Source organism: Salvelinus sp. IW2-2015, linkage group LG18 (assembly GCF_002910315.2).
Source record: "Salvelinus sp. IW2-2015 linkage group LG18, ASM291031v2, whole genome shotgun sequence".
Taxonomy (NCBI): Eukaryota; Metazoa; Chordata; class Actinopteri; order Salmoniformes; family Salmonidae; genus Salvelinus; species Salvelinus sp. IW2-2015.
In genome coordinates this window covers 18658807-18683734 of record NC_036858.1, presented here as the reverse complement: position 1 = coordinate 18683734, position 24928 = coordinate 18658807, and the positions used below count along the sequence as shown (strand labels likewise).

The 24928-nt window shown below is 42.4% G+C and overlaps 1 protein-coding gene across 3 annotated transcripts; it reads right to left on the bottom strand.

Annotated features, from left to right (window-relative positions):
* Positions 1 to 118: 118 nt before the first annotated feature.
* Positions 119 to 24847, bottom strand: znf281b (zinc finger protein 281b). Of its 3 annotated transcripts, none has more exons than XM_024008770.2 (7): positions 24706 to 24847; positions 14107 to 14606; positions 13746 to 13850; positions 13430 to 13553; positions 12993 to 13076; positions 8177 to 8295; positions 119 to 4959 (listed from the first exon to the last, which is right to left on the bottom strand). In XM_024008770.2, exons 2-7 carry the CDS (start codon positions 14548 to 14550, stop codon positions 3376 to 3378), a joined length of 2460 nt encoding a protein of 819 aa, XP_023864538.1. In that variant the 5' UTR covers positions 14551 to 14606; positions 24706 to 24847; the 3' UTR covers positions 119 to 3375. The 3 variants fall into 3 exon arrangements, with proteins under 3 accessions (XP_023864538.1, XP_070304465.1, XP_070304466.1); XM_070448364.1 differs by having other exon boundaries at positions 12993 to 13086; positions 13431 to 13553; XM_070448365.1 differs by having other exon boundaries at positions 12993 to 13086; positions 13431 to 13553; positions 24710 to 24847.
* Between the last annotated feature and the right edge of the window lie 81 nt (positions 24848 to 24928).

Here is a 24928-nt window from a genome sequence, read left to right as displayed (position 1 = left end):
TGTGAGTCAATCCAAAAATCTAAATGTGAGCTCTTGCCTGTCTTTACTGTGGTTCAAACCCTTACAAAAAATAATTGTTGACGTGTTGAGGACTTCACTACCACAATCAAGTCCAGTCTGCACAGGCATTTTGTTTTATTACCAAAAATGTTTTTATTGGCTTCTCTAATCATTTTATAGATTCAATAACAGGTACAGCCCTGGAAATCATATCACAAGGGTCTTGAACAAATAAGACAGGGATGGGGAGGCATCTGCTACAAAATTTGGTGTTTTGGTGACGATCAGAAAAAAGCCATAAAAACATATCATGCATATCGGTAGAAACAAAAACAAAAAATTAACATACATTTTTAGTGTTTTTGTACATTTTTGTAAACAATATCCTTCTAGAGATCATATCAACACATTTATGGCGAGTAACAAAAATAAGGGGTATAACATGAGAAATTAAAGTTTCTATGAGGCATCTAGAATGCAACACTGCTTGGCGTGAAGGCTTTAGACAAAACAAATACATTTTGCAATTCAACGAGTCAATTGCTCTTCTATAATTGTAAACACAGGCATTGTTACATGATTATACAAATGTTTAACCTATACTACAAGTATTTCCACTACATACATGAAAAGTGTCCCTGTTTTCTGACGCTTCAGTGATATGAGGTACATTGATCTCTGAAAAACACACTTGACAAATGAGCAAAAATTGCTGTATAAAATAATTCCAATACTGAGCTAATAGCATGCTGGGGAAAATACATTATTTTATACAATTGCTCAGAACGAAGGTGGGGGTCAAAATTATCGATGCCCCTGTTTTCAATACCTCACCTTCAGAGGATAATGGCACTGAAGCATAATCTAATATATTTTCCCCATTTGTTTGAGAATACAATATTAGCTCAGTATTTTACAGTCACTTTTATTAATCTTTATCAAGGTTGTCAATTTTGGACCCCACTTAGGTCAATCCTATCTTTTAATTTCTCATCCATCTCTCCATCTTTTCTTTAAAAGCATAGTGTGTGTGTTTTGGAGTGAAGTGGCCAGTCAGTCATTCTTTTGTTCCCTGTGATCTGAGCAGCTTTAAAGTCTATCAGCTGTGGTGGGGGTGGGGAGGGGGCACACAGGAAATTAACTAAATATCAACCCTGACTGCCGGGAGAGAATGGCTTGAGCTGCGGAAGACAAAGAAGGCCATTGTTTATTCTTGCAAAGTTTGAAGGACTGCCTTTTTGTGGGATATATATATATATATATATACACAACACCATAACATTGAGCCTGTATGAGTGAGGTATTTTTTATGTATCAGGCCTGATTTCATAGGGTACAGACAGATTGATGTACAGTGAATACTTGCACTTCAAAAACGTCCTGCAAAAATAAAAACAAATAAATAAAGGGAAAATAGTTTGATTTTTGCATCCAGTAGAGTCTTAGTACATCAGTGGGAATACAAAAGAAAAGAAGAAATAAGTCTTGCAGCATATTATCTGCCCCCTCTCGAAACAACTTACACCGAACAAAAATATAAAACGCAACGTGTTGGTCCCACGTTTCCTGACCTGAAATAATAAATCCTAGAAATGTTCCATAAGCACAAAAAGCTTAATTCTTTAATTTGTGCTGAGCAGTATTTTCGTATGTAATGTAATATATATATTTTATTTATTTAACCTTTAACTAGGCAAGTCAGTTAAGAACCAATTCTTATTTACAATGACTGCCTACTCTGGATGACGCTGGGCCAATTGTGCGCCACCCTATGAGACTCCCAATCACCCAGTGACACCTCTTGGACTGAGATGCAGTGTCTTACACCACTGCGCCACTCGGGAACCCAAAATAATAAAGCCCTTCTGTGGGAAAAAACTCATTCTGATTGGCTGGGCCTGGCTCCCCAGTAGGTGGGCCTATGCCCACCCATAACTGTACCCCTGCCCAGTCATGTGAAATCCATAGATTAGGGCCTAATGAATACATTTCAATTGACTTATTTCCTTATATGAACTGTAACTCAGTCAAATCTTTGAAATTGTTGCATGTTGTTTATATTTTTGTTCGGTATCAATACAGAGGTCTTCTCAGAACATTGGGTTACATACAGTAATGGCAAATCATTTGTACAACCCTTCCCCTTGACCAAACCGTCAAAAGAACACATCTATTCAACCCCAGTCTAACCCTCCCTACAGAACAACAAACCACCCTATCCCACCCACCCCCGTTCACAGTTCTCTCCTCTAATAATWTTTTAAAAATAATAATCACTTGGTTTTGCACATCCTTAATTGAGTTGGGATGTTTTCAGTTTTCAATGACAATTTTGTTTTTCAAAGTGCTTGTTTGATTTCCACTGACAAAAAAAAAGAACGTTAACAGCCAGGAGTGGAGTGGAACCCAGTAAAAAATGAGCGACAACAGCTGTTGAAACGTCGCCAACGGGGCCAGCACATTTCCTTGTCACGGGCCACTGAAGGGGCCATCCAAAACGTGCATGGCTAGACAAACATCACTTGACACTGTATATAAAACAAAAAAGGTTTGCGGACTGAAACCTCTTTCCGTTGAGCCTGGACTGTGTGCACTATGAGTTCTTGAGTGTATAAATATCCGTGTTAGCGTGTGTTTTACATGTGGCCCTTTACGGGGGGGAAATGGGAACGGTCATTTTCACATTGACACAGAAGTACCGTAATCTCTACACAGCTACACGTAGAGGAAAGGGTTGTTCAATGGCGAAGAAAACTGAACAGGAAGATCCGCTGAATTTGTCTTTTTGTTCCCCCGCTCCTCGAGGGATAAATAGTAACAAAGCTTTGTAGTCTCAAAGTACACTTAAAAAAGTGTGCGAATTGCATCTCATAATACAAAGTTCTCCTTATTACACAATTTTGCCTTAATACCTGAGTAATACGATTCTAGTAACAGACAATATATAACTTTTTTTGCCATTTGAATTCTGGGCCTTTCCCTGCCACAAACGTATTATTATTGAAATTATTAACATCATTCATTATTATTTTACAACTGTATGACGATTGGTAAAACAAGAGTTCAAAGAAAAATCATCAAGCTTAGCTAACCCCTAATTTTTCATTTTAAATTACATTAAAATCTACGTTTACGTTCATATCATACCAACTACGCTAACAAAATAAAGACAAAATACAGATTTTTTTAAAGGAATATAAAAAATTGCATTTGAGGCCTTGAAGACCTTCCCCTGGTAGAGTTCTCATTATCAACATTTAATGGCAGTGTTTAAAAAAAAAAAAATTGACCTCGCTACAAGAACAAAATGTAGAGGGGTATAGGGACACAAAGAAAAACACAAGACCCGCAACAAGGTTCACCTCGTTTTAACCCTTACCTGAAACTTTGGCTTGTTGGGGTTTTCGATCCTGTACTTACTGGCTCGCTGACGTCAGCTAACAAACTGGTATACCCTGAGAATTCTGACACGGGAGTTCGTATTCTGTGGTCGACCTCGGCCCCAGTGCTGTAGCCCAGCGGGGTGCGGCGGCCCGACTTAAATTGGGAACCGAAGGCCTGGGCGAAGTTCTCGATCTGGTAGGTGGCCCGCAGGTCCATTTCCTTGGGCGTGTCCAGGTCGGAGTAGCTGCCGTTTCTCCCGTTGCCCTTGGCCCCCTGCTCCTTGGGGGCTCCACCGGCGGCCGTCAGCTCCTGGGGCGTGAGCTGGAACGTGGGGGAGTGGTGCTGCTTCTCCAGCTGCTCGGTGAGCTCCTGAGAGGGGATGAGCTGCTGGTGGCCAGCCGCCTCCAGGCCGCTGAGGTGGAAGGCTGGCTGGGAGGGGGAGCCCACCACCATGCTGTAGTGTGACTTAGAGGAAGACAAGGAGGAGGAAGAAGAAGAGATGGAGGGGATGGGCAGTGGCGAGGAGTCGGCGGGCGGGTAGCCGCACTCCAGCGGAGACGTAGTGTAGACATGTTTATCGGAGAAGAGGGGCCCCGTAGGGCTGGAGAGCAAAGGGAAGGGCCCGCTGGGTCCCAACGTGGGGAAGGGCCCGCTGTGGCTGGTGCGCTCCAGGGCCTGCAGAAGAAACTTGGAGTACTCACTCATGACCACCTGCTTGTCGCCGCCGTTGGGCGAGTCGCCGTCCAGCTCTGGGGTGACAGGGGCCGCCGGCTGCAGGGTCACGTGGTGCGGACCACTGTGGTCCGAGAGGTCAAAGGTCACATCGTGGTGGTGCGTGCCATCCGACTTGTGGCTGTAGTGGTCCAGCAGGCTCTGGAGCACTTCGTCCGGGATGACCGACTTGTCGTGGTGCTTGAGGTCCAGGGGCGAGGTGTCCAGCATGGTGAGGGTGGGCTCGTTGAGGTGTCCCAGCGAGCCTTGGATCACGCTGCTGGCATGGGGCTGGCCCATGTGGAGGGAGGGTGCCGCGTAGTCGTTGTTGGCCACGTGTTGGAGGTAGCGCCGCTTCTTCACAAACTGCATGGCGTCGTCGTAGTTGTTGCTTGTGGCTGATGGGCCTCGTTTCGCGCCTCCGCCGGAGGAGCCCTGGATGAGGACCATGGCATCTAGCCCTGAGCCCCCCGCCAGCTCCATGGAGCCCTGCTTCTGAGACAGCAGCTTCTGCACCCCGTCCTCCATGGGGACGAGGCCCTTCTTAGCCTTCTTGAACACCAGCTTTGGTGTGCGGCCCTGCAGGCTGGGGTCGGAACACTCCATGCCGTAGTCCTGCAGGCCCCCGGACGACGCGGTGGTGGCAGCAGCCTTCTTACGCTTACGATCACCGCCCTCGCCTGCGTTTTTGGACTTGCCCCTCTTGCATGCAGAGGTGGTGGTAGCGTTTCCCTGAGTGAGTGAGTAGTTGCCCTGGCCCATGTCCCCGTGGGCAAGCTCCAACATGCTGGGGTCCGGGCCCTTCTTTATGGCTTCTCCGCAGGTCCGCTTGTGCTTCAGTAACCGATCCGTCCTCGAGAAAAACTACAGGGGAACAGGGGGAGGAGATGCAGAGTATTTGAACACTTTCTAGTCACTGGATTGAGCAAATGGCTCAACGACAGCAAAATGCATCGGCCCACTGTTAGATGCACCAAAAGTGCTCTTGACCAAGCGTTATGGTTTGAAACGTCTGATGACAGAGCACGTAGCAAGCATCCAACAGTGTGGAACACCCATGATATTTTGAGCAAACACATTCTAGATTGAGATAAACTGCAAACAGTCTAACATCAAGAACTGACATCAATAACTATTGTCAATCGGACCTCGGTTCAAATAAATGCGTATTCAAGTATGTTAGTAAAATACATCGAAAATTTGTATTTTTAAGTATTTTCAAATAATGTGGCCAAATCAGCTACTTCTATTTGACATATGGTATTTTCAAAAAAATTCCTATAAATGGACAAAACTATTTTCAAATACTTACTTCCAAATACATTATATCAAATACACCTAGGACCAAGAAGACTTTGGTTCAAGTGCATTTAGTACTTAAACCTTTACAGTTACGGGAATTGGCCTATATGGATAGGGACAAATTTGAAATGTTTTTACCGGAAGAAATATGCGAATAGAAACATTAACAGAAGAAATATGAGAAGCATATGTATAATCATGGTAGCAAATGAAAGGGAACAGTTTGGAAATCCACAACAGTTCACCTGACCTGACTTCAAGACTGAATCCAAATTACACTTGATTTCATGTGCATTTTACATTTAGTGTACTTTTTGCAGTATTTGTCAATGAAATAAATCTGAAATAACACTGGATACATTCAGTAACATAGTAAGAATATTCATGAGACTTGGGGTTAGGTGCATCAAACAAAAAAACTACAAGGGTTTGAGTGAGAGGTCTAACTGGTGTCTCCAAGTAGCCACATACTTCAATCAACCAGTCCATTTTGTAAGGAAATATGTGTTCCAACAATGAGCTGCATTTTTGGAATAATTGAAATTGTCACTAGTTACCACAGCCACAAAGTCAAAATGGCCTATATTGTAAAAATACAAAACTAAAATTACATTTTTGCTTCATTTAAGGTTAGGCATAAGTTTAACAATGTGGTTAAGATTAGATGTAAAATCAGATTTGAAGAGAAATCGTACAAAAAGCCAGGTTTATGACTGCGGGGACCCTACTTTGCGAACTGCTAGTGCCATTTAGAATTGGTTAGCCTAAGCTATAACCCCCTAAACAAAAACATTAGTTTGACAAAGAGCGTATATTCATCAGAATCATTATCCCTAGGCCTACTCAAGCATATTTCATCCCCCCCAGTTCAAAGTTTAATTGTTATTTTATTTAGAGAATTCCAAAAGGCCAAATCGAACAACGGTATATTGAAAAGACATTTGTTTGTAACCCAGAAAGACGTGGTCTTTGAACTCGCCAAATTGAGCCCAGTTTCAAATGATCACTCTGAGAATAACTGTTCCAGACACGAGATGCGCGTCACTTCACACTATTCCGTTCTATTTTATTCTGTTCTATTACATCATGTTTTTTTACTATAAAATAGATGGGTCTTGACTGCGATATGGGCTCGGGAAATAAGAGGGTATTGTCTACTAAATTAACAAAACAAGACTATGCCATTGCACAGCCATAGGCTTCTACAAGCAAGCGCCACTGAGGTTACTACCTTTTTGAAGATCGTGTTGCATAATATAACCGGTTGATATTACGGTTTCAATAAGTGAATCTTAAATGGCACTTTTTTTCTCTCCTTTTCTTGACTGTACAAAACATTAGGAACACCTTTTTTATTGAGTTGCGCCCCCTTTTAACCTCAATTCATTGGGGCATGACTACAAGGTGTCGAAAGCGTTCCACAGGGATTTTGGCCCATGTTGACTCCAATGTTTCCCACAGTTGTGTCAAGTTGGCTGGATGTTCTTTGGGTGGTGGACCATTCTTGATACACACAGGAAACTGTTGATCGTGAAAAACTCGGGAGTGTTGTGGTTCCTAAAACTCTCAKACCGGTGTGATTGGCACCTACCATACCCGTTCACAGGCAATAAAATATGTTGTCTTGCCCATTCACCCTCTGAATGGCACACATAAACAATCCATGTCTCAATTGTCTCAAGGATTAAAAATCCTTATTTAACGTCTCCTCCCCTTCATCTACACTGATTGAAGTGGATTTAATCAATTACATCAATAAGGGATCATAGCTTTCACCTGGTCAGTCTGTCATGGAAAGACCAGGTGTTCCTAATGCTTTGTACACTCAGAGAGTCTGAGGCAATTTAGCAATTAGGATTCGTTATATGTAATGGTAATAAATTAGGCACTGTTGGCATATAGATAATTAGACAATTTCCCCCCTCCAGTGTGGGCCCTTTTCGAAAAAATTGCTATGTTTGTCACTTGAGTACTCAAACACAAAAAATGTCAAATGACTATCGCTACTAGCTAAGTTGTAAAATATGATCTTACAGTGCTAGACTTTCACAAAGAACTTCAGAGACACATCGTATTTCTGTTGCGCATAGAATAGAGTCATGAGTGCATTTGGGTGCTTGTTCTAATGATCATTCTCTTTACAATATGACCAACATGGGCTCATTCTGTTCAGAAGTACCCAGGGTATGACGCCATGTCATCCTCGTAACTGTACATCAAACAAAGCGATCATAAACGTTGATATACAAATGACAAGTTTTATAATACGGAAATGTGAAGTGCACATTTGGACTCACGGATGTGTTGTTTGCTTTCATGACATCAAAATATAATTGTCAACGTCTCAGAACACATTGATTTACAGCATTGCCCTCACTCAGACAAAACATTTGCAAAAGGAGCCCAATTCGCGGGAGGGTTGGGGGCATATTCTTGATGCGAGTAGTGCTCAAGTTTAGAAAGGCTGTCATTGAATCCCATACAGAGCAGAAAAGGCGGAGACCCTGAACTCTGACTTCATGTACAGCTTACTGTGTTCCATTTTAGGAGCTTATCAGTAACCAAAATCTGCCATTTTTAACCCGTTGTGAGTGTTAAAGGCTACATATTTGTACTTGAAAATACTTAAATAAATACATTCAACTACATTTTTTAAAAATACTTACATCGAAATATGTTTGAAAGTAATTGAAATACTAATTTGAACACAGGTCGGTTGCCAATCAAAAATCTGTTCTGCTTTGAGGGTAAAACCTAGTTACCCTTGTGACTGACTGACCTGTTGGCAGGTGTCACATCTGTATGGCTTCTCTCCGCTGTGGGTCCTCTTGTGTCGCTCCATGTGGTACTTCTGGATGAAGCACATGTTACACTGGTCACAGCTGAAGGGCTTCTCTCCTAAGAAAAGAATGGAACAACATTGACACAGAACCAAAATGTTGTTTCTCTTTGCTTATTTGAGCTGTTCTTGCCATAATATGGACTTGGTATTTTACCAAATAGGGCTATCTTCTGTATACCAACCCTACCTTGTCATAACACAACTGACTGGCTCAAAAGCATTAAGGAAAGAAAGAAATTCCACAAATTAACAAGACACACTTATTAATTGAAATGCATTGAAGGTGACTAACTCATGAAGCTGGTTGAAAGAATGCCAAGAGTGTGCAAAGCTGTCATCAAGGCAAAGGGTGGCTACTTTGAAGAATCTCAAATATATTTAGATTTGTTTAACACTTCTTTGGATACTACATGATTCCATGTGTATTATTTTATAGTTTTGAAGTCTTCACTAGTATTCTACAATGTAGAAAATAGTAAAAATAAAATATAACCCTTGAATGAGTAGTTGTCCAAACTTTTGTGCGCGTGCACACACACAGAAACTATTCAGACCCCTTGACTTCCCACATTTTGTAACGTTACAGCCTTATTCTAAAATGGATGAAATGCATTTTCCCTCAATCTACACACAATACCCCATACTGACAAAGTGAAAACAGGGTTATATGTTTTGGCAAATGTATAAAAAAAAATATTTAAAAAACGAAATACCTTATTTACACAAGTATTCAGATTCTTTGCTATGAGAATCAAAATTGAGCTCAGGTGCATCCTGTTTTCTTTGATCATCTTGAGATGTTCCTACAACTTGATTAGCAGATGTTAATGCGAGTGTAGCGGAATGCTTGTGCTGATAGATAGTACTGCACTGTAGGAACTAACAAGTAATCTAACAATTCCACAACAACTACCTTATATATATATATATATACACACACACACACACAACTGTAAAGGGATGGTATAAGAATATGTACATATAAATATATGGATGCGCGATGGCCGAGCGGCATAGGCAAGATGCAATAGATACTATAAAATAGAGTATAAACATAATAGATGAGTAATGTAAGATATGTAAACATTATTAAAGTGACATTATTTAAAGTGACTAGTGATCCATTTATTAAAGTGGCCAATGATTGAGTCTATGTAGGCAGCAGCCTCTGTGTTAGTGATGGCTGTTTAACAGTCTGATGGCCTTGATGGAGACTGAAAAACAGCTTCTCGGTCGGTCCCAGCTTTGATGAACCTGTACTGACCTCGCCTTCTGGATGGTAGAAGGGTGAACAGGCAGTGGCTCGGGTGGTTGTTGTCCATGATGATCTTTTTGGCCTTCCTGTGACATTAGGTGCTGTAGGTGTCCTGGAGTGCAGGTAGTTTGCCCTCGGTGATGCATTGTGCGGACTGCAAAATCCTCTGGAGAGCCCTGCGGTTGATGGCGGTGCAGTTGCCTTACCAGGCGGTGATAAAGCCCGATAGGATACTCAGTTGTGCATCTGTAAAAGTTTGTGAGGTTTTAGGTGCCAAGTCAAATTTCTTCAGCCTCCTGAGGTTGAAGAGGCGCTGTCTGCGTGGGTTGACCATTTCAGTTTGTCCGTGATGGGTACGCCGAGGAACTTGAAACTTTCCACCTTCACTACTGTCCCGTCGATGTGGATGGGGGGGTGCTCCCTCTGCTGTTTCCTGAAGTTCACGATCATCTCCTTTATTTTGTTGACGTTGAGTGACAGGTTGTTTTCCTGACACCACACTCCGAGTGCCCTCACCTCCTCTCTGTCTCGACTCSATGTATCCTACGTTCACCACCTGGGGGCAGTCCGTCAGAAAGTCCAGGAACCAATTGCACAAGGCAGGGTACAGACCCAGGGCCTTAAGCTTAATGATGAGCTTGGAGGGTACTATGGTGATGTGGTGTCCTTGGAGTCCACATGTGGTAAATTCAATTGGACATTATTTGGAAAAGCACACCTGTCTATATAAAAAGTCCCACAATTGACAGTGCATGTCAGAGCAAAAACCAAGCCATGAGGTCGAAGGAATTGTCCGTAGAGCTCCGAGACAGGATTGTGTCAAGGCACAGATCTGGGGAAGGGTACCAAAACATTTCTGCAGCATTGAAGGTCTCCAAGAACAGTGGCCTCCATCATTCTTAAATGGAAGTTTGAAACCACCATGACAGAAGCCACTCCTCAGTAAAAGGCACAGCCCGCTTGGAGTTTGCCAAAAGGAACCCAAAGGACTCAGACCATGAGAAACAAGATTCTCTGGTCTGATGAAACCAAGATTTAACTCTTTGGCCTGAATGCCAAGTTTCACGTCTAAAGGAAACCAGGCACCATCCCTAAGGTGAAGCATGATGGTGACAGCATCATGCTGTGGGGCTTTTATTTTTTTACAGGGGCAGGGAGACTAGTCAGGATTAAGGGAAAGATGAAAGGAGCAAATTACAGAAAGTGATCTTTGATGATAACCTGCTCCAGGACCTCAGAATGGGGCGAAGGTTCAGCTTCCAACAGGACAATTACCATAAGCACACAGCCAAGACAACGCAAGACTGGCTTCGTGACAAGTCTCGATGTCCTTGAGAGGCACAGCCAGAGTCTGGACTTGAACCTGATCCAACATCTCTGGAGAGACGTGAAAATAGCTGTGCTGCGACATTCCCCAACCAAGCTGACAGAGCTTGAGAGGATCGGCAGACAAGAACAGGAGAAACTCTCCAAATACAAGTGTGCCAAGCCTGTAGCGTCATACCCAAGAAGACTAGATGTAATCACTGCCAAAGTAAAGAGTAAAGGGTCTGAATACTAATGTAAATGTGATTTCAGTTGTTTATTTTTTATACATTTGCTAAATATTATTTGTCATTATGGGATAATTGTGTGTAGATTGATGAGGGGGGGAAAAAACGATTTAACCAATTTTAGAACAAGGCTGTAACATAACAAAATAAGGGAAAAGGGGTCTGAATACTTTCCAAATGCACTGCGTGTGTGTATGTAGATACACACACACTACCAGTCAAGTTTGGACGCACCTCCTCATTCAAGGGATTTTCTTAAATTTGTACCATTTTCTACATTGTAGAATAATAATGAAGACATCAAAACTCTGAAATAACATATAGGAAATTATGTAGTAACCAAAAAGGTGTTAAACAAAACAAAATATATTTATATTTTGAGATTCTTCAAAGTAGCCACCCTTTGCCTTGATTACAGCTTTGCACACTCTCGGAATTCTCTCAACCAGCTTCATGAGGTTGTCACCTTGAATGCACAGGTGTGCCTTGTTAAAGGTTAATTTGTGGAATTTCTTTCCTTCTTAACACGTTTGAGCCAATCAGTTGTGTTGTGACAAGGTAGGGGTGGTATACAGAAGATAGTATTTTACCAAATAGGGCTAAGTCCATAGTATGGCAAGAACAGCTCAAATAAGCAAAAAGAAACAGTCCATTAGTTTAAGATATGAAGATCAGATAATACGGAAAATTTCAGGAACTTTGAAAGTTTCTTCAGGTGCAGTCGCAAAAACCACCAAGCGCTATGACGAAACTGGCTCTCACGAGGACCGCCACAGGAAAGAAAGGCCCAGAGTTACCTCTGCTGCAGAGGATAAGTTCATTAGAGTTACCAGGCTCAGATTGCAGCCCAAAAAATTGCTTCACAGAGTTCAAGTAACAGACACATCTCAACATCAACTGTTCAGAGGAGACTGTGTGAATCAGGCCTTCATGGTCAAATTGCTGTAAAGAAACCACTATTAAAGGACACCAATAATAAGAAGAGACTTGCTTGGGCCAAGAAACATTGGCAATGGACATTAGACCGGTGGAAATCTGTTCTTTGGTCTGATTAGTTAAATTGGAGATTTTTGGTTCCAACCGCCGTGTCTTTGTGAGACGCAGAGTAGGTGAACGGATGATTTTCACGTGTGTGGTTCCCACCATGAAGCATGGAGGTGGTGTGATGGTGTGGGGGTGCTTTGCCGGTGACAAGGTCAGTGATTTATTTAGAATTAAAAGGCACACTTAACCAGCATGGCTACCACAGCATTCTGCAGCGATACGCCATCCAATCTGGTTTGTGCCTAGTGGGACAATCATTTGTTTATCAACAGGACAATGACCCAAAACACACCTCCAGGCTGTGTAAGGGCTATTTGACCAAGGAGAGGGATGAAGTCCTGCATCAGATGACCTGGCCTCCACAATCACCCGACCTCAACCCAATTGAGATGGTTTGGAATGAGTTGGACGACAGAGTGAAGCAAAAGCAGCCAACAAGTGCTCAGCATATGTGGTAACTCCTTCAAGACGTTCGGAAAAGCATTCCTTATGAAGCTGAGAGAATACCAAGTGTGTGCAAAGATGTCATCAAGGCAAAGCGTGGTTACTTTGAAGAATCTCAAATATAAAATATATTTTGATTTGTTTAACACTTTTTTGGTTAATACATGAATCCATATGTGATATGTCATAGTTGTGATGTCTTCACTATTATTCTACAACGTAGAAAATATAAAAATAAAGAAAACCCCTTGAATGAGTAGGTGTCCAAACTTTTGGCTGGTACTGTACATGCATACAAAGAAAATGGCATTCAGGCATGAGGGTTGGGTTAATTTCCATTCAAGTAGTAAACTGAATTTCAAATTCAAATGTCTCTTTGAATTTCCATTTACTTCCTGTATTGACTAAATTGAAATGGAATTGACCACAGCGCTGGCCCTCATAGGTCAAGACTCACCACTGTGGATCTTTTCGTGCCGCTGCAGCAGGTACTTCTGGATAAAGCTCATGTTACACTGACTGCACCGGAAAGGCCTCTCACCTGTGCGATCAAAAATACAATCACCCACTCTCCACATTAATTGACTATCAGTGGGGGAAAGCAGAAGTTGGCTTTATTCAAGTCTCAGTTCATTAAATTCAACTTTTTGGATAAACACTGCAGAAGAAGCAAACACGCTAGGGTAAGTTACAGAGTGAAAACCTAAAGGGGATAGTTCAGCCAAATAACAGTTCAGCCAGATTACCTTGAAAGCAATCTCTGGACAGAATCAGCAATAAAACACTTTGCGGGAACAGTGTCTTGTTTACCGAAAGGATTTCACTCTAGGATCAATAGAATGACCTAAAAAACCCAAAATAATTCCCATGCGGAAAGCACTGAAAGCCTCTCACCTGTGTGGATGAGCACGTGTCTGCGGAGGTGGTAGGAGCTGCGGAAGGCAGCGTTGCAGTGCTCGCAGATGTGCGGTTTGGAGTTGGGAGAGAGGCCTGTCCCCTCGCCGTCCAACATCATGGCCTGTGCGGGGCGCGGGACAGAATGAAAGGTCAGAATAACCGCAATTTTGCGTCAAAGTGTAAACATGTTGTTTGAGGGGACAAACTGCTGTTAACATGACCTGACCACAGCAAAACTGATCTGCCGTGCAACTTTTTGGTAGCTTTGATTCTAAAAATGCATATTAATGTAAATGCTAGAGATGTGCTCTACCTTGGGTTCTCCACGTTTTCTTCTGGCTTTCCCCTCCCCATCACTGTTGCTCTTCCGTCTCCTTCCCGACGTCTCTTTCGGCCCTTTCTCTGGTCTTCCAGACATCTGAGGACAAAGCAGAGGAGGAGGTTGGCCATGTAGACAGATACGTGCTTATGATGTGATATCTCATGCACACAGTGTGAATATTCTCAAAGGAGCGATAGGTGCTATACTGATAACTAATTTTGATATTCACAGAGGGCGTACAGTACCAAAGACAAAAATATCAAAGCATACATGATAACTCTACAGAAAATATCTATTGAGTGAGGCCCCTTTTCAGCCACTAAAACTCTAGAAATAAACATGGGTCCCTCACCGGCTCTCCCATTCGGACATTGCCGAGGCTGAGGTCGTGCAGAAGCATGTTCTGATGGTTGTGGTGGTGGCCTCCACCAAACTGCATCTCCAGCATCTCGTTGCCCTTCCCCACGCCCCCTCCGCCACAGCTGCCACCCAGCCCTCCTCCTCCCCCCCCACCTCCGCTATAAAGGGGCATGCGGTAGTCCAGCTCGCTCATCCGCTCTTGCTTGATGCCCATGCCGTGGAGGAAGCCGTGGGCGTTGGGTGGCGAGTCGCGCTCCTTCTTCATGATCATCTCCTGGGGCAGGTCACCCCCCATGACCGACTGCGAGGCCAGGCGGGTGAAGCTGGTGACGGGCGGCAGGTGGCTGAACATGAGCATGCCGGGGGCAAAGTTTGGGTCCATGCCCCCATTGCCTCGCAGAAACTCGTTGCCTAGCTTGTCTTGGATAATACTCATGGTTGGTCAGCACGTGTAGAAAGGGGAAACACTAAATGGGGCCAGGTGGGGATGTCCTGGAAGAGAAGGGAGGAGAAGAGGCTAAGTATAGAACCACATTATCAATTTTACAGTTTACAATTGTTATTTAGCAGACGCTCTTATACAGAGCAACGTAAAGGATTAATTAGGGTTAAAGGGACATTTCACAATTGTTCAACTTCATCTCCAGCACCACCTGTGAAATTGGCATGTTTCTATGTTTTTTGGGGGTGGAAAAAAAGAGGAAAAGGTTTCCAATGACATCATTGACTTTAACCAATGAGTAGGCATTGCCTACTAATTGGTTGACTTCATTTGAAACCCTTCTCTTCCTCCATCTTTTTGACTACAAAAAAATAGAGATGTACTATTAGCACATGTTGATGTTGGGGTGGTGCTGGTGAAATTTCCCTTTAACTGCCTTGCTTGAGGGCATGTTGACAGATTTTTCTATGTCTTGAGTTGAGAGAATATAATAGAAAAGTTGTTTTCTCCTGTGGCTTTTTGCATGAGAGAAAAAAACAGGACAGTTATTACGAGGAAGATATAGGCTACAAGCCTGCAATCTTGTAAAGCAATCTTGTAACCCTGACCTCAGGGCTAGACTGGTCCCAGGTGGAGTCAGCGTGTTCTCCATTTCCCCAGTCATCCATTAATTACTTGATTGGATTTATTGGGCTTTGCCTATCTGGAACAGGATGCATGAGCAATTCTATTTCTATGGAGTGAGGCTATGATATAGTGGCTGGGTTATGGTTATCAAGCAAAACTTCTGTGGCTCCTTTGAAGACCTTTTAAACATCCTGCCTCTTGTTTACTTGAAGCAATATAATGCTCTAATGTTCGATGTAGGATAGCTCACATTTCCAAATGCCAGGCGGCTATGGCTAAATCAAATTGCCATGATTAAAGAGGGCAAAAATAACTATGCTGTTAAACCAGGGACTAATTTGCCTAGTCCAGTGCTATCATGCAAAGCACTAGCGGAGCGACATGCGTTATTATATCAATGTCACATAAGGTTCACAGCCCCCCAGCAAAATCAAGGCCATTACTAACCGCGCTAAGTCTCTCTCACCGGGTCAACAAAGATTAAAGAAACGACTTAAGCTAAAGCAAAGCTTAACCTCTTGACTGCAGGCAGCATACCCCCAACAATGGACCAAGGCCAGCAGCTGTGGCAGTCTGAATGGAATATCTGCCTAATAAATGGTGCTGAAGATTTTGCTCTCGAAAAACCCAGCGCATTAACGAGGCATTCTGCCTTATCCCATGGGTTCTCAGCTATAAGCACTGCTTACAGGTGGGGACCATGCAAAATACAATCCCCAACGCTCTGTTTTAATGTTTAGAAACGTCAATAACTCAACGCTTGCGATGCGCCCTGCACAACCAATTTTCAGATAGGCACTAGACTACCCGAACAGTGGACATCCCCTGCAAATCGGACCTTCGTATCGATCTACATCCCTATTTGATATGGAGACTTAGAAAAAAGATTCGCCCATTTTGAAAGTTATTGTTTTTGTGAATCTGAGTGAAACTATCGATTCCCTGGGTCATTTCACGTGTATCCGAGCTATTACCGTTCAAGCCTGCAGAAAACCGGTTGGTATGATGTAGCATTGCGATAACGCCGCTCTCACTACACTGTTAGTAATTTGACTTTTAGATTGCATACATCTCAGATTTCAATACTGTCCAATGTCAAAACGCAGGAGGTTCTCTTTTTGTTTTTGTTATATTCCTATCTCGAGAAATGTGTAATTTAACAGAGGCCCTAACACATTTCTCCTATTTGTCTGCCTTTTCAGTCCAGGGTGCATTGCATGGTGTCGTCGCGAATGTCAGACTCCACTGAGGCACATCGATCTCCAGGTTGAACATGGTGAGATTGTAGACTCCTAAATTAATGGTGTAGGTGATTTTACAGCTAACTAGCCACTCCACATGGTGATATTGATGTTGGTATTACTGTGAGGCGCTACATTTGCTAGCTAGCCAGCCAATGGAGAGCATTGTGGGTTTTGTAGTCAACTTGAGCTGCAACAGATTTCCACAACAAATTTTCATGTTGCTTCCAACCTTAACAAAATGAAACATTTCACAAAAAATGTTGTTCTTACATATTAGTGTAACACTAAGTTATAGGAATTAGTGGTTTTGGAGGATTCTTTAAGTTGTCTGCATGCTCCCATCCAAAACATTTTGTGCATATATTGCGACATTTTGGTCTTCGGCAAGGATTTTGTGCACAAACATTTTTCTCGAGGTATGCCCAAGTTCGGGAGCTGAAGTCTACGGACCTTCGTTGGTCATTGGTCAACAGTAGGCATTCTTCAATTAAGTGTTTGTCATTCAACGATACTCATTTTCATGCTAATTTTTCCACTTGAGAAATACCGCATGGTAGATGTAAAATTGTGCGACTAAGATCTCCTCTGCAAAAAACATCAAAAGTAATGGCAGATTTCTTGAGTTATCTTAGATTAATTTGGACTATTTTGAGGAAGTGTATACTGGCTCTGGTGTCTCAAAGGACATAAACCTTGCTATTGTGGGTTTTTTAAAGTTTTTCAAGCGAAGGTCTTTAAAGGGAGTATGCGACTTGGGCTGACGCCATTCGAGTCAACAGTTCGATTATATGCACGCAGCTCTTGCTCCTACACCCTCCTTTTTCTTTAACTCATTGTTATTACAATTATTATGATCATCATAATAAGTCATGTCATTTGTATGCTTCTTATACATTGCATTCGGGAAGTATTCAGACCCCTTGACTTTCTCTACATTTTGTTACAGCCTTATTCTAAAATTGATTAAATTGTTTCCCCCCACATCAATCTACACACATTACCCTATAATGACAAGGCAAAAACAGGTCTGTAGAAATGTGTACAGCTATTTTCAGGTCTCTCCAGAGATGTTGGATTGGGTTCAAGTCCGGGCTCTAGCTGGGCCACTCAAGGACATTCAGAGACTTGTCCTGAAGCCACTCCTGCGTTGTCTTGGCTGTGTGCTTAAGGTCGTTGTCCTGTTGGAAGGTGAACCTCCGCCCCCGTCTGAGGTCCTGAGTGCTCTGGAGCAGGTTTTAAAATCAAGGATCTCACTGTACTTTGCTCTGTTCATCTATCCCTTTAATGTGACTAGTCTCCCAGTCCGTTGCTGAAAAACATCCCCACAGCATGATGCTGTCACCACCATGCTTCACCGTAGGGATGGTATTGACCTGTTGATGAGTGCTGCCTGATTTCCTCCAGACGTGACGCTTAGCATTAATTTCAAAGAGTTTRATCTTGGTTTCATCAGACCAGAGAATCTTGTTTCTCATGGTCTGAGAGTCCTTTAGGTGCCTTTTACTGAGGGAGGAGTGGCTTCCATTAAAGCGTTGGGCCAGTAACCGAAAGGTTGCTGGATCGAATCCCTGAGTTGACAAAGTAAACATCTGTCGTTCTGCCCGAGCAAAGCAGTTAACCCACTGTTCCCTGGGTGCCGAAGACATGGATGTCGATTAAGGCAGCCCCCCAAACCTCTCCGATTCAGAGGGGTTGGGTTAAATGCGGAAGACACATTTCAGTTGAAAGCATTCAGTTGTACAACTGACTAGGTATCCGCCTTTCCTCTGTCTACTACCATAAAGGCCTGATTGGTGGAGTGTTGCAGAGATGGCTGTCCTTCTGGAAGGTTCTCCCATCTCCACAGAGGAACTCTGGAGCGTTGTCAGAGTGGCCATTGGGTTCTTGGTCACCTCCCTTCTCCCCTGATTGTTCAGTTTGGTTGGGCAGCCAGCTCCAGGAAGAGTCTTGTTGGTTCCAAACGTCTTCCATTTAAGAATGATGGAGGCCTCTGTGTTTTGGGGACTGTCAATGCTGCAGAATTTGGTACCCTTCCCCAGATCTGTGCCTCGACACAATCCTGTCTCGGAGTTCCACAGACAATTCCTTCAACCATATGGCTTGGTTTTTGCTCTGACAAGCACGGTCAACTGTGGGACCTTATATAGACAGGTGTGTGCCTTTCCAAATCATGTCCAATCAATTGAATTTACCACAAGTGGACTCCAATCAAGTTGTAGAAACATCAAGGATGATCAATGGAAACAGGATGCACCTGAGCTAAATTTCGAGTCTCATAGCAAAGGGTCTGACTACTTATGTAAATAAGTTTTTTTTTTTTTTGTAATACATTTTCTAAAAACATGTTTTCGCCTTGTCACTATGGGGTATTATGTGTAGATTGATGAGGAACATGTTGAATTTGATCKATTTTAGCATAAGGCTTTAACGTAACAAAATGCATAAAAAGTGAAGGGGCCTGAATGCTTTACAAAGGCACTGTACACGGCAAAAGAAAATTGACCAATCGATTGGTCGAAAGAACAATAATAGGCTACACTGATAACTCATGCTTGACTGCCAAACGTATACATGTCCCCATAATATTTAAATTAAGGAACTGTGATAACCATTATTTTAGCAATTCATAGTATATGCCCCCCTAATAAAAATGCCTCCCATCCTGCTGATTTGAGCTGCTGAACAGTATTTGCACATGAGATGCATTTATGGATGAGAAAGTGAACTTGCGCATTCCAAAAACAATTGTACAGCGGGGAATCAGGGATGCCCTGCTTTGCGATCTATTGCCTAGGACATCAACAGCCAGGAAATCATTAAATAAGATATATAGGCACAGCCTTTTTTGCCCATTTTGGCTTAATTAAATTGACCCATTTGGCGATGATGAACTTCAATTCCACTTGAGCATTGTAGAATAGCTTAGCCACACTCATTAATAGCATAATCTATACTTTAATACACTCTTGGTGAATTTACATGGCATTGCAAGATAAGACATTGCGAGATAGAGATTAAAGATATAGCCTACGCGCACGGTTACGACTGACTGTCTCCCCCTTGCCTGCTCTTTATCTTAGCTATGAAAGATGTGTGTCTTCAGTCTGTTGCGTCTAGAATACCTTAGCCTACTCATTGATAGCCCCTACTTTAGTGAACTTCAGACATTTCAAGCCAAGAAATTGACAGATACAGCATGGCAAGATACAGCTTTTGAATACCGACGCATGGTTAGGACTGTCTGCCTGGTTGTCGACTTGCTTATCTATGCCCCTCCCCAGCTCCTTATTTGCTGTGAAAGACGCAAAAAAGTTTGTTCTCGGAAGTAGCCAATGGCAACTACGACGGGTAAGGAGTCGAGGAATCGAGTCGTTTGGAGTCGAGGAATCGAGTCGTTTGGAGTCGAGGAATCGAGTCGTTTTGAGTTGAGGAATCGAGTCGTTTGGAGTCGAGGAATCGAGTCGTTTGGAGTCGAGGAATCGAGTCGTTTGGAGTCGACTCTCAGCAACTACTTGTTTATCCATGGTCTATGCAAATATTACAAATGTTCATACTACAGCATTGTAGAATACCCATTTCTGATTGGGTAGAAGGGCATTCTGAAATGCACATTAAAACCAGATAACGGGAAAGTTGTAAAAGATAACGGGACACCTTGCAATCCTGACGCAATATGCACCTACACATGCAGACCATACTTGCTACAAAGTTACAGAAAGCTAAACCAACAACCACACTACACTGTAAATGCAGATCCATCAAGGAAAAACGTAGCTAGCTAGTATTGATGTTACAGCAAAGATGTGTCTTTTTGGAGCATTTGATAGCCTAAAGTGGTGAGTGATGAACTAGAGTTTCTCCGGTCCCTATGTTGCAGTCTGATTGGGGTTGGACAGTATCCAGATTTTCATATCATCATACCGTCCTTCTCTCACACCGGGATTTCGGGTATAAGCGGTTTAGTGGGCGCCAAAAAACACGAAAAAGTCCATTGGGCGTCTATATATGGCGAAGCTCAATGGAGGCTGCTAGCTAAATATGCTAACGAGCGCAAACAATATGCAAAGACGAGTAATCAAGCTCATAAAGTTCTACATATCTAGGCAGGAGCTACCGAATGTCATTTTTGTTGAGTTTGGACATTACAGGCGAATGTGAACGAGACTTTGTGCAAATTAACAACGTTTTGGCGAATTGCAGCACTGGCGCTCCAGCAGCATGTCTACAAGATGTGTGGAGTCTGGAGTCGCTAGGGCAACTGACCTGCCTGCTCTAAGAAGAGGGGGGAGGAGCAGACGGGCTGAGAACAGAGAGGAGAAAAATACAAGGCAATCAAGATAGCAATGGCAGCTGTACAAATAACTCATCCAAAAGGGCTTACCTTCTCAAACACGGCAGATAGCTAACACAATATGCTTCCCCGTCACCTTATTAATTCAGCCCCTTTTAGATAGCAAAAACCCAGGGGTCGTGTTTACGCATAATTCTGTGTTTTTCACGCAGGAAAAAAAGATTAAAACGCACAACAAATATCTTGCTGCGTTTCGTAAACACAGACCTAAAATGCCTCATTGTAATTTCTGCTCGGCATTAGACCATTTCTGTGCTCCAGATGCACTTCTATACTCGGATGAGAGTTCATGAACGGCCATTCTATCAGCAGACAGCGCTCCAACTAATGAATAGCTTCTTTTCTCCAGTACTTTCAGTGTAGCCAGCCTATTTTTCTCTGGTAAAACGCAAGATTAACTTTTAGCAAAACATTAGGAAATGTAGCTGGCTACATTATTTCTATAACAGGCGTAAACATTAAAAAACTATGCATGGTCATCATATTTCTTTATTGTACGCTCATTTACTTGTGTGGCTGCCAGCCAAATAGTGTTGTACTTCTGTTGTCATCTGATGAAAATGGAAGACATTTTATGTCGAATGTGTTGCACTAATGTATTTGTGATGGAAAACGATAGTTGCACGTCCCTGATCGCCCTATTGAAGCAATAAAACACTACTTTCAATATAAATCTTGACCCCTGTCAATACACAGCTGGACTCATCTGCTCCGGCTTTCTCCTGTTGTGCTATTTAAGTGATAATGCCCGAGAAGCCGGTGTTTGGAGGATATATTGGCACGGGTCCTAGGCCCGAGACGAAGCCGAGGGCTGGCAAACCGTGCCAATTTATCTTCCAAACGTCGGCATCAATAGCATTATCACTATTATACAACGGGTTAACATATTCAAATAATGATTGACGTTTTCACAAACCGCTATTTTGATGAATTTATTCATACTAGTTCACCCTTCCACAAGATACAGTCAAATGCGGCGCGATTATGCCTGGCATATAAAATGTGTTCTCTCGTCAGAAAACCGGTGTTCAGAGGAGCTAGTCAACAACACAGCGAACACAATCACTTCAAACTGAAGCTGGAATGACTGCAAACTAGCTGCACCTTTTCCAATTTACATTTCTTTGTATACACCCATAAAAACTATGCCAGCTGATTCATGGTTTCGACTGTCAGAAACGCTGCCTGCCTGTCTCGACCCGACACGTTCATTACTATGGAACAGCTGGAGATCAAATTTGAATATTGAAACAATGTTACAAATGTCAGACACAGACAGCAAGGTTTATAAAAAAATCGTAGCCGTTGAAAACTAAACGTTAATCTAAAAGAAATGTGAGATACTGTTTAGATGCTTTTTATAGTGGAGATAAAGTTTTTAAAATGCCTGGCTGGGCTGATGAGTGGATTGCGCAGTCAGATGGAACACAGTAAATAGGCATTTTAACATCATAGATTTAGCCGGTAGTAAGTTGTGAAAAAGACATCGGCTGGAATGTGGTTTTAACCAATCAACATTAGACCCAACGCGGAGTGCCTAGATACAGCCCCTAGCCGTGGTATATTGGCCATATACCACAAACCCCTGAGGTGCCTTATTGCTATTATAAACTGGTTACCAACGTAATAAGAGCAGCATTCAGGGCTCGAACCACCCAGTTCATAATTACAAACAAACACGTGACTGGCTCAACTGTGCTTGGGAACTAAGTAAGTAGCTAAGTAATTCAAAATGTGAAATAACGTGACAGGTGAAATAAGAACGCAATCTGCTTCATCTAACGCATTGCACAAGTTGCCTGCAGGTATTTACTTAAAGTAGCGACAAATAGTATCATTTATTGAAAAACTTCACAGTATTGATGTTATTGAAAACCCATCCTGTGGCTATTTCCAAACACTATGAGGTACACCTCCTACGCCTATTTCTGATTGGCTGGAAGGGCTTTTATAGAGCATGCATTATGGTATATCCTCACAGTAGAATTCAAAGGCTATAGTTCATGCTTACTTGTTCTATTTCTGACCTGCTTTTGATATCAAAAGTCGAATTAAAAACATTATTGGCATTGCTGAATTCGATTTTCATAATAGCAAGCTGATGGTTTGGTTAGCTAAACTAGCGAGTCTGTTTGGTTACCTAGGCAACTACTATAGCTATCTTGTAAACTTGCTAACTACTTGAGTGGATGTTGAACACATTTCCACAGGCAAATTAACAATTATACCAATGGTATAAACTGGGAGGTTCGAGCCCTGAATGCTGATTGGCTGAAAGCCGTGGTATATCAGGCACTATACCACGGGTTTAACAAGACATAAATGTTTACTGCTCTAATTAAGTTGGTAATCAGTTTATAATAGCAATAAGGCATCTAGGAGGTTTGTGGTATATGGCCAATATACCACACCCCCTCATGCATTATTGCTTAATAATCAACTCAGGGCTCTATGCGTTCTATAGAAAATAATGAACGACATGGAAGTTGTTATCCTCGATGCGCTAGCAGCCCCTTGTTGATGATCTCTTACTTATTGTGGTCCTAAATGCATCATAATAAAATGTTGCCCAAGATTCTAACCCTCTCAAATGACCTTGTGCTCGCCCAATACCAATTAGACATCACCATAACATTAGGTCCGTGAAGAATAGTGTAGCCAGCCATCACCAATCAAATGTAGGCTAGCTACTTCTGAAACATTATCCAAATCACGTGTTACGTGCGACATTTTGTATATCACATGCAGCCAAACAAAAATCGTTGCTGCAATGTAAAATGTGCACTTTTATGTTTTCCCTTTCAAATTACACTGTCTGGTTGACAATTTATTAAAATGTATTACCCGGGATGTGAACACCTTGAATTTGCTGCCCTTGACAATTTATAAGAACCACAGGCTTTAGTCACTGCCTGTGATAAACAAATCAAATTACACGGTCCACTAGTCTAAAACAAACCATATTTCACCTTGAATTTAGTAACATAATGTAGTATAACGTTAAAACTGCTCTTTGGCTGACTATTCCAGCTGGATCCTGAACGGTATTGTTTAGTCTAGCCTACCATTTGGCTACGCGACATCGAATTACATGGAAAGCGGATGGGCTTTTGTGATGCATAGCTAGCTAGCTAGCTGGCTACAATGAAACGAATTACGTTAGCTACCTACCTAGATGTCCTCGCCAGCTTTGCTGATACAAAACACACTTCTGTCACATAAATGCAATACTATTAAAACACAATAACACGGGACAACAAATCGACTCATACAGTTTGAAAATAGAACCTAGATGGCGACGGCTCAATAATAATGGTTAACGTTAGCTAGTTGTGCTAGCTAAATCCAAGTAACGTTAATCTCAAACTGACAAAACATTACAGTACATTACCCTGGGATTCAATGGCTTTACAGGTCGCACGACCTTAATAAAAACTAAAATACTGACATTAGCTCACGGTGCGCGAGGAGCACATTTTATTTACCCATTTATGAAAGAAGATTGGTTTGCTGCCCTTGGTTGGGACCAGGCTCGAGAAATACATTCTGGTCATCTCTGGCGTTCGAGTATATTTATCAAACTACAGTAACTAGCTAGTTATAACTGTAGCTAATTATAACTAGCAATTATCGCTGCATTTAGTAATACATTATGTACTGTTTGGGATCTAAAGTTAAATTGCACCGCATTCTGCAAATAGTAACTACGGATACTATGAGCCAAATTAGTGCATACCAGCTAGAAAAAGCTAACGAGCTAGCAGCTCCAACTGAAACCCCGTATTACTATGATCCATGCAACAGAGAAACAATGATGCTCGGCTTTGAATGCATCTCTCGCTGGTTGAAACGATTTTCGTTTGACATTTCCACATAACTCGACAAATTTCAACAAATACTCCAAGATAAATGGAAATGTATATTTACCTACACATGACCGCTATTTGCATTAAACGTTCGTATTTTCTTCCCTTTCTCGTTCTTTTTAGGTTTTATAGCCAAAACATTGTTGTCTTGGGGCCCCTGCTTTCTTCCATCTTGTCTTGGCGCGGGGAATTATGGGTCTAGCGAGCGGACGGGTCCTGCGAGGGGAGGAGACAGGGGTTTCCCCTAGTCAGCGCTATCTGGGGTCCTTGGGACGTCCATACCA

Coding starts and splice junctions, on each gene's coding strand:
- znf281b (XM_070448364.1), bottom strand. CDS start 14,550: ATGAGTATTATCCAAGACAAGCTAGGCAACGAGTTTCTGCGAGGCAAT. Junction 13,554..13,745: donor GAAAACGTGGAGAACCCAAG/GTAGAGCACATC, acceptor CGCCCCGCACAG/GCCATGATGTTGGACGGCGA. Junction 4,960..8,176: donor GATGTGACACCTGCCAACAG/GTCAGTCAGTCA, acceptor GTTCCCCTGTAG/TTTTTCTCGAGGACGGATCG.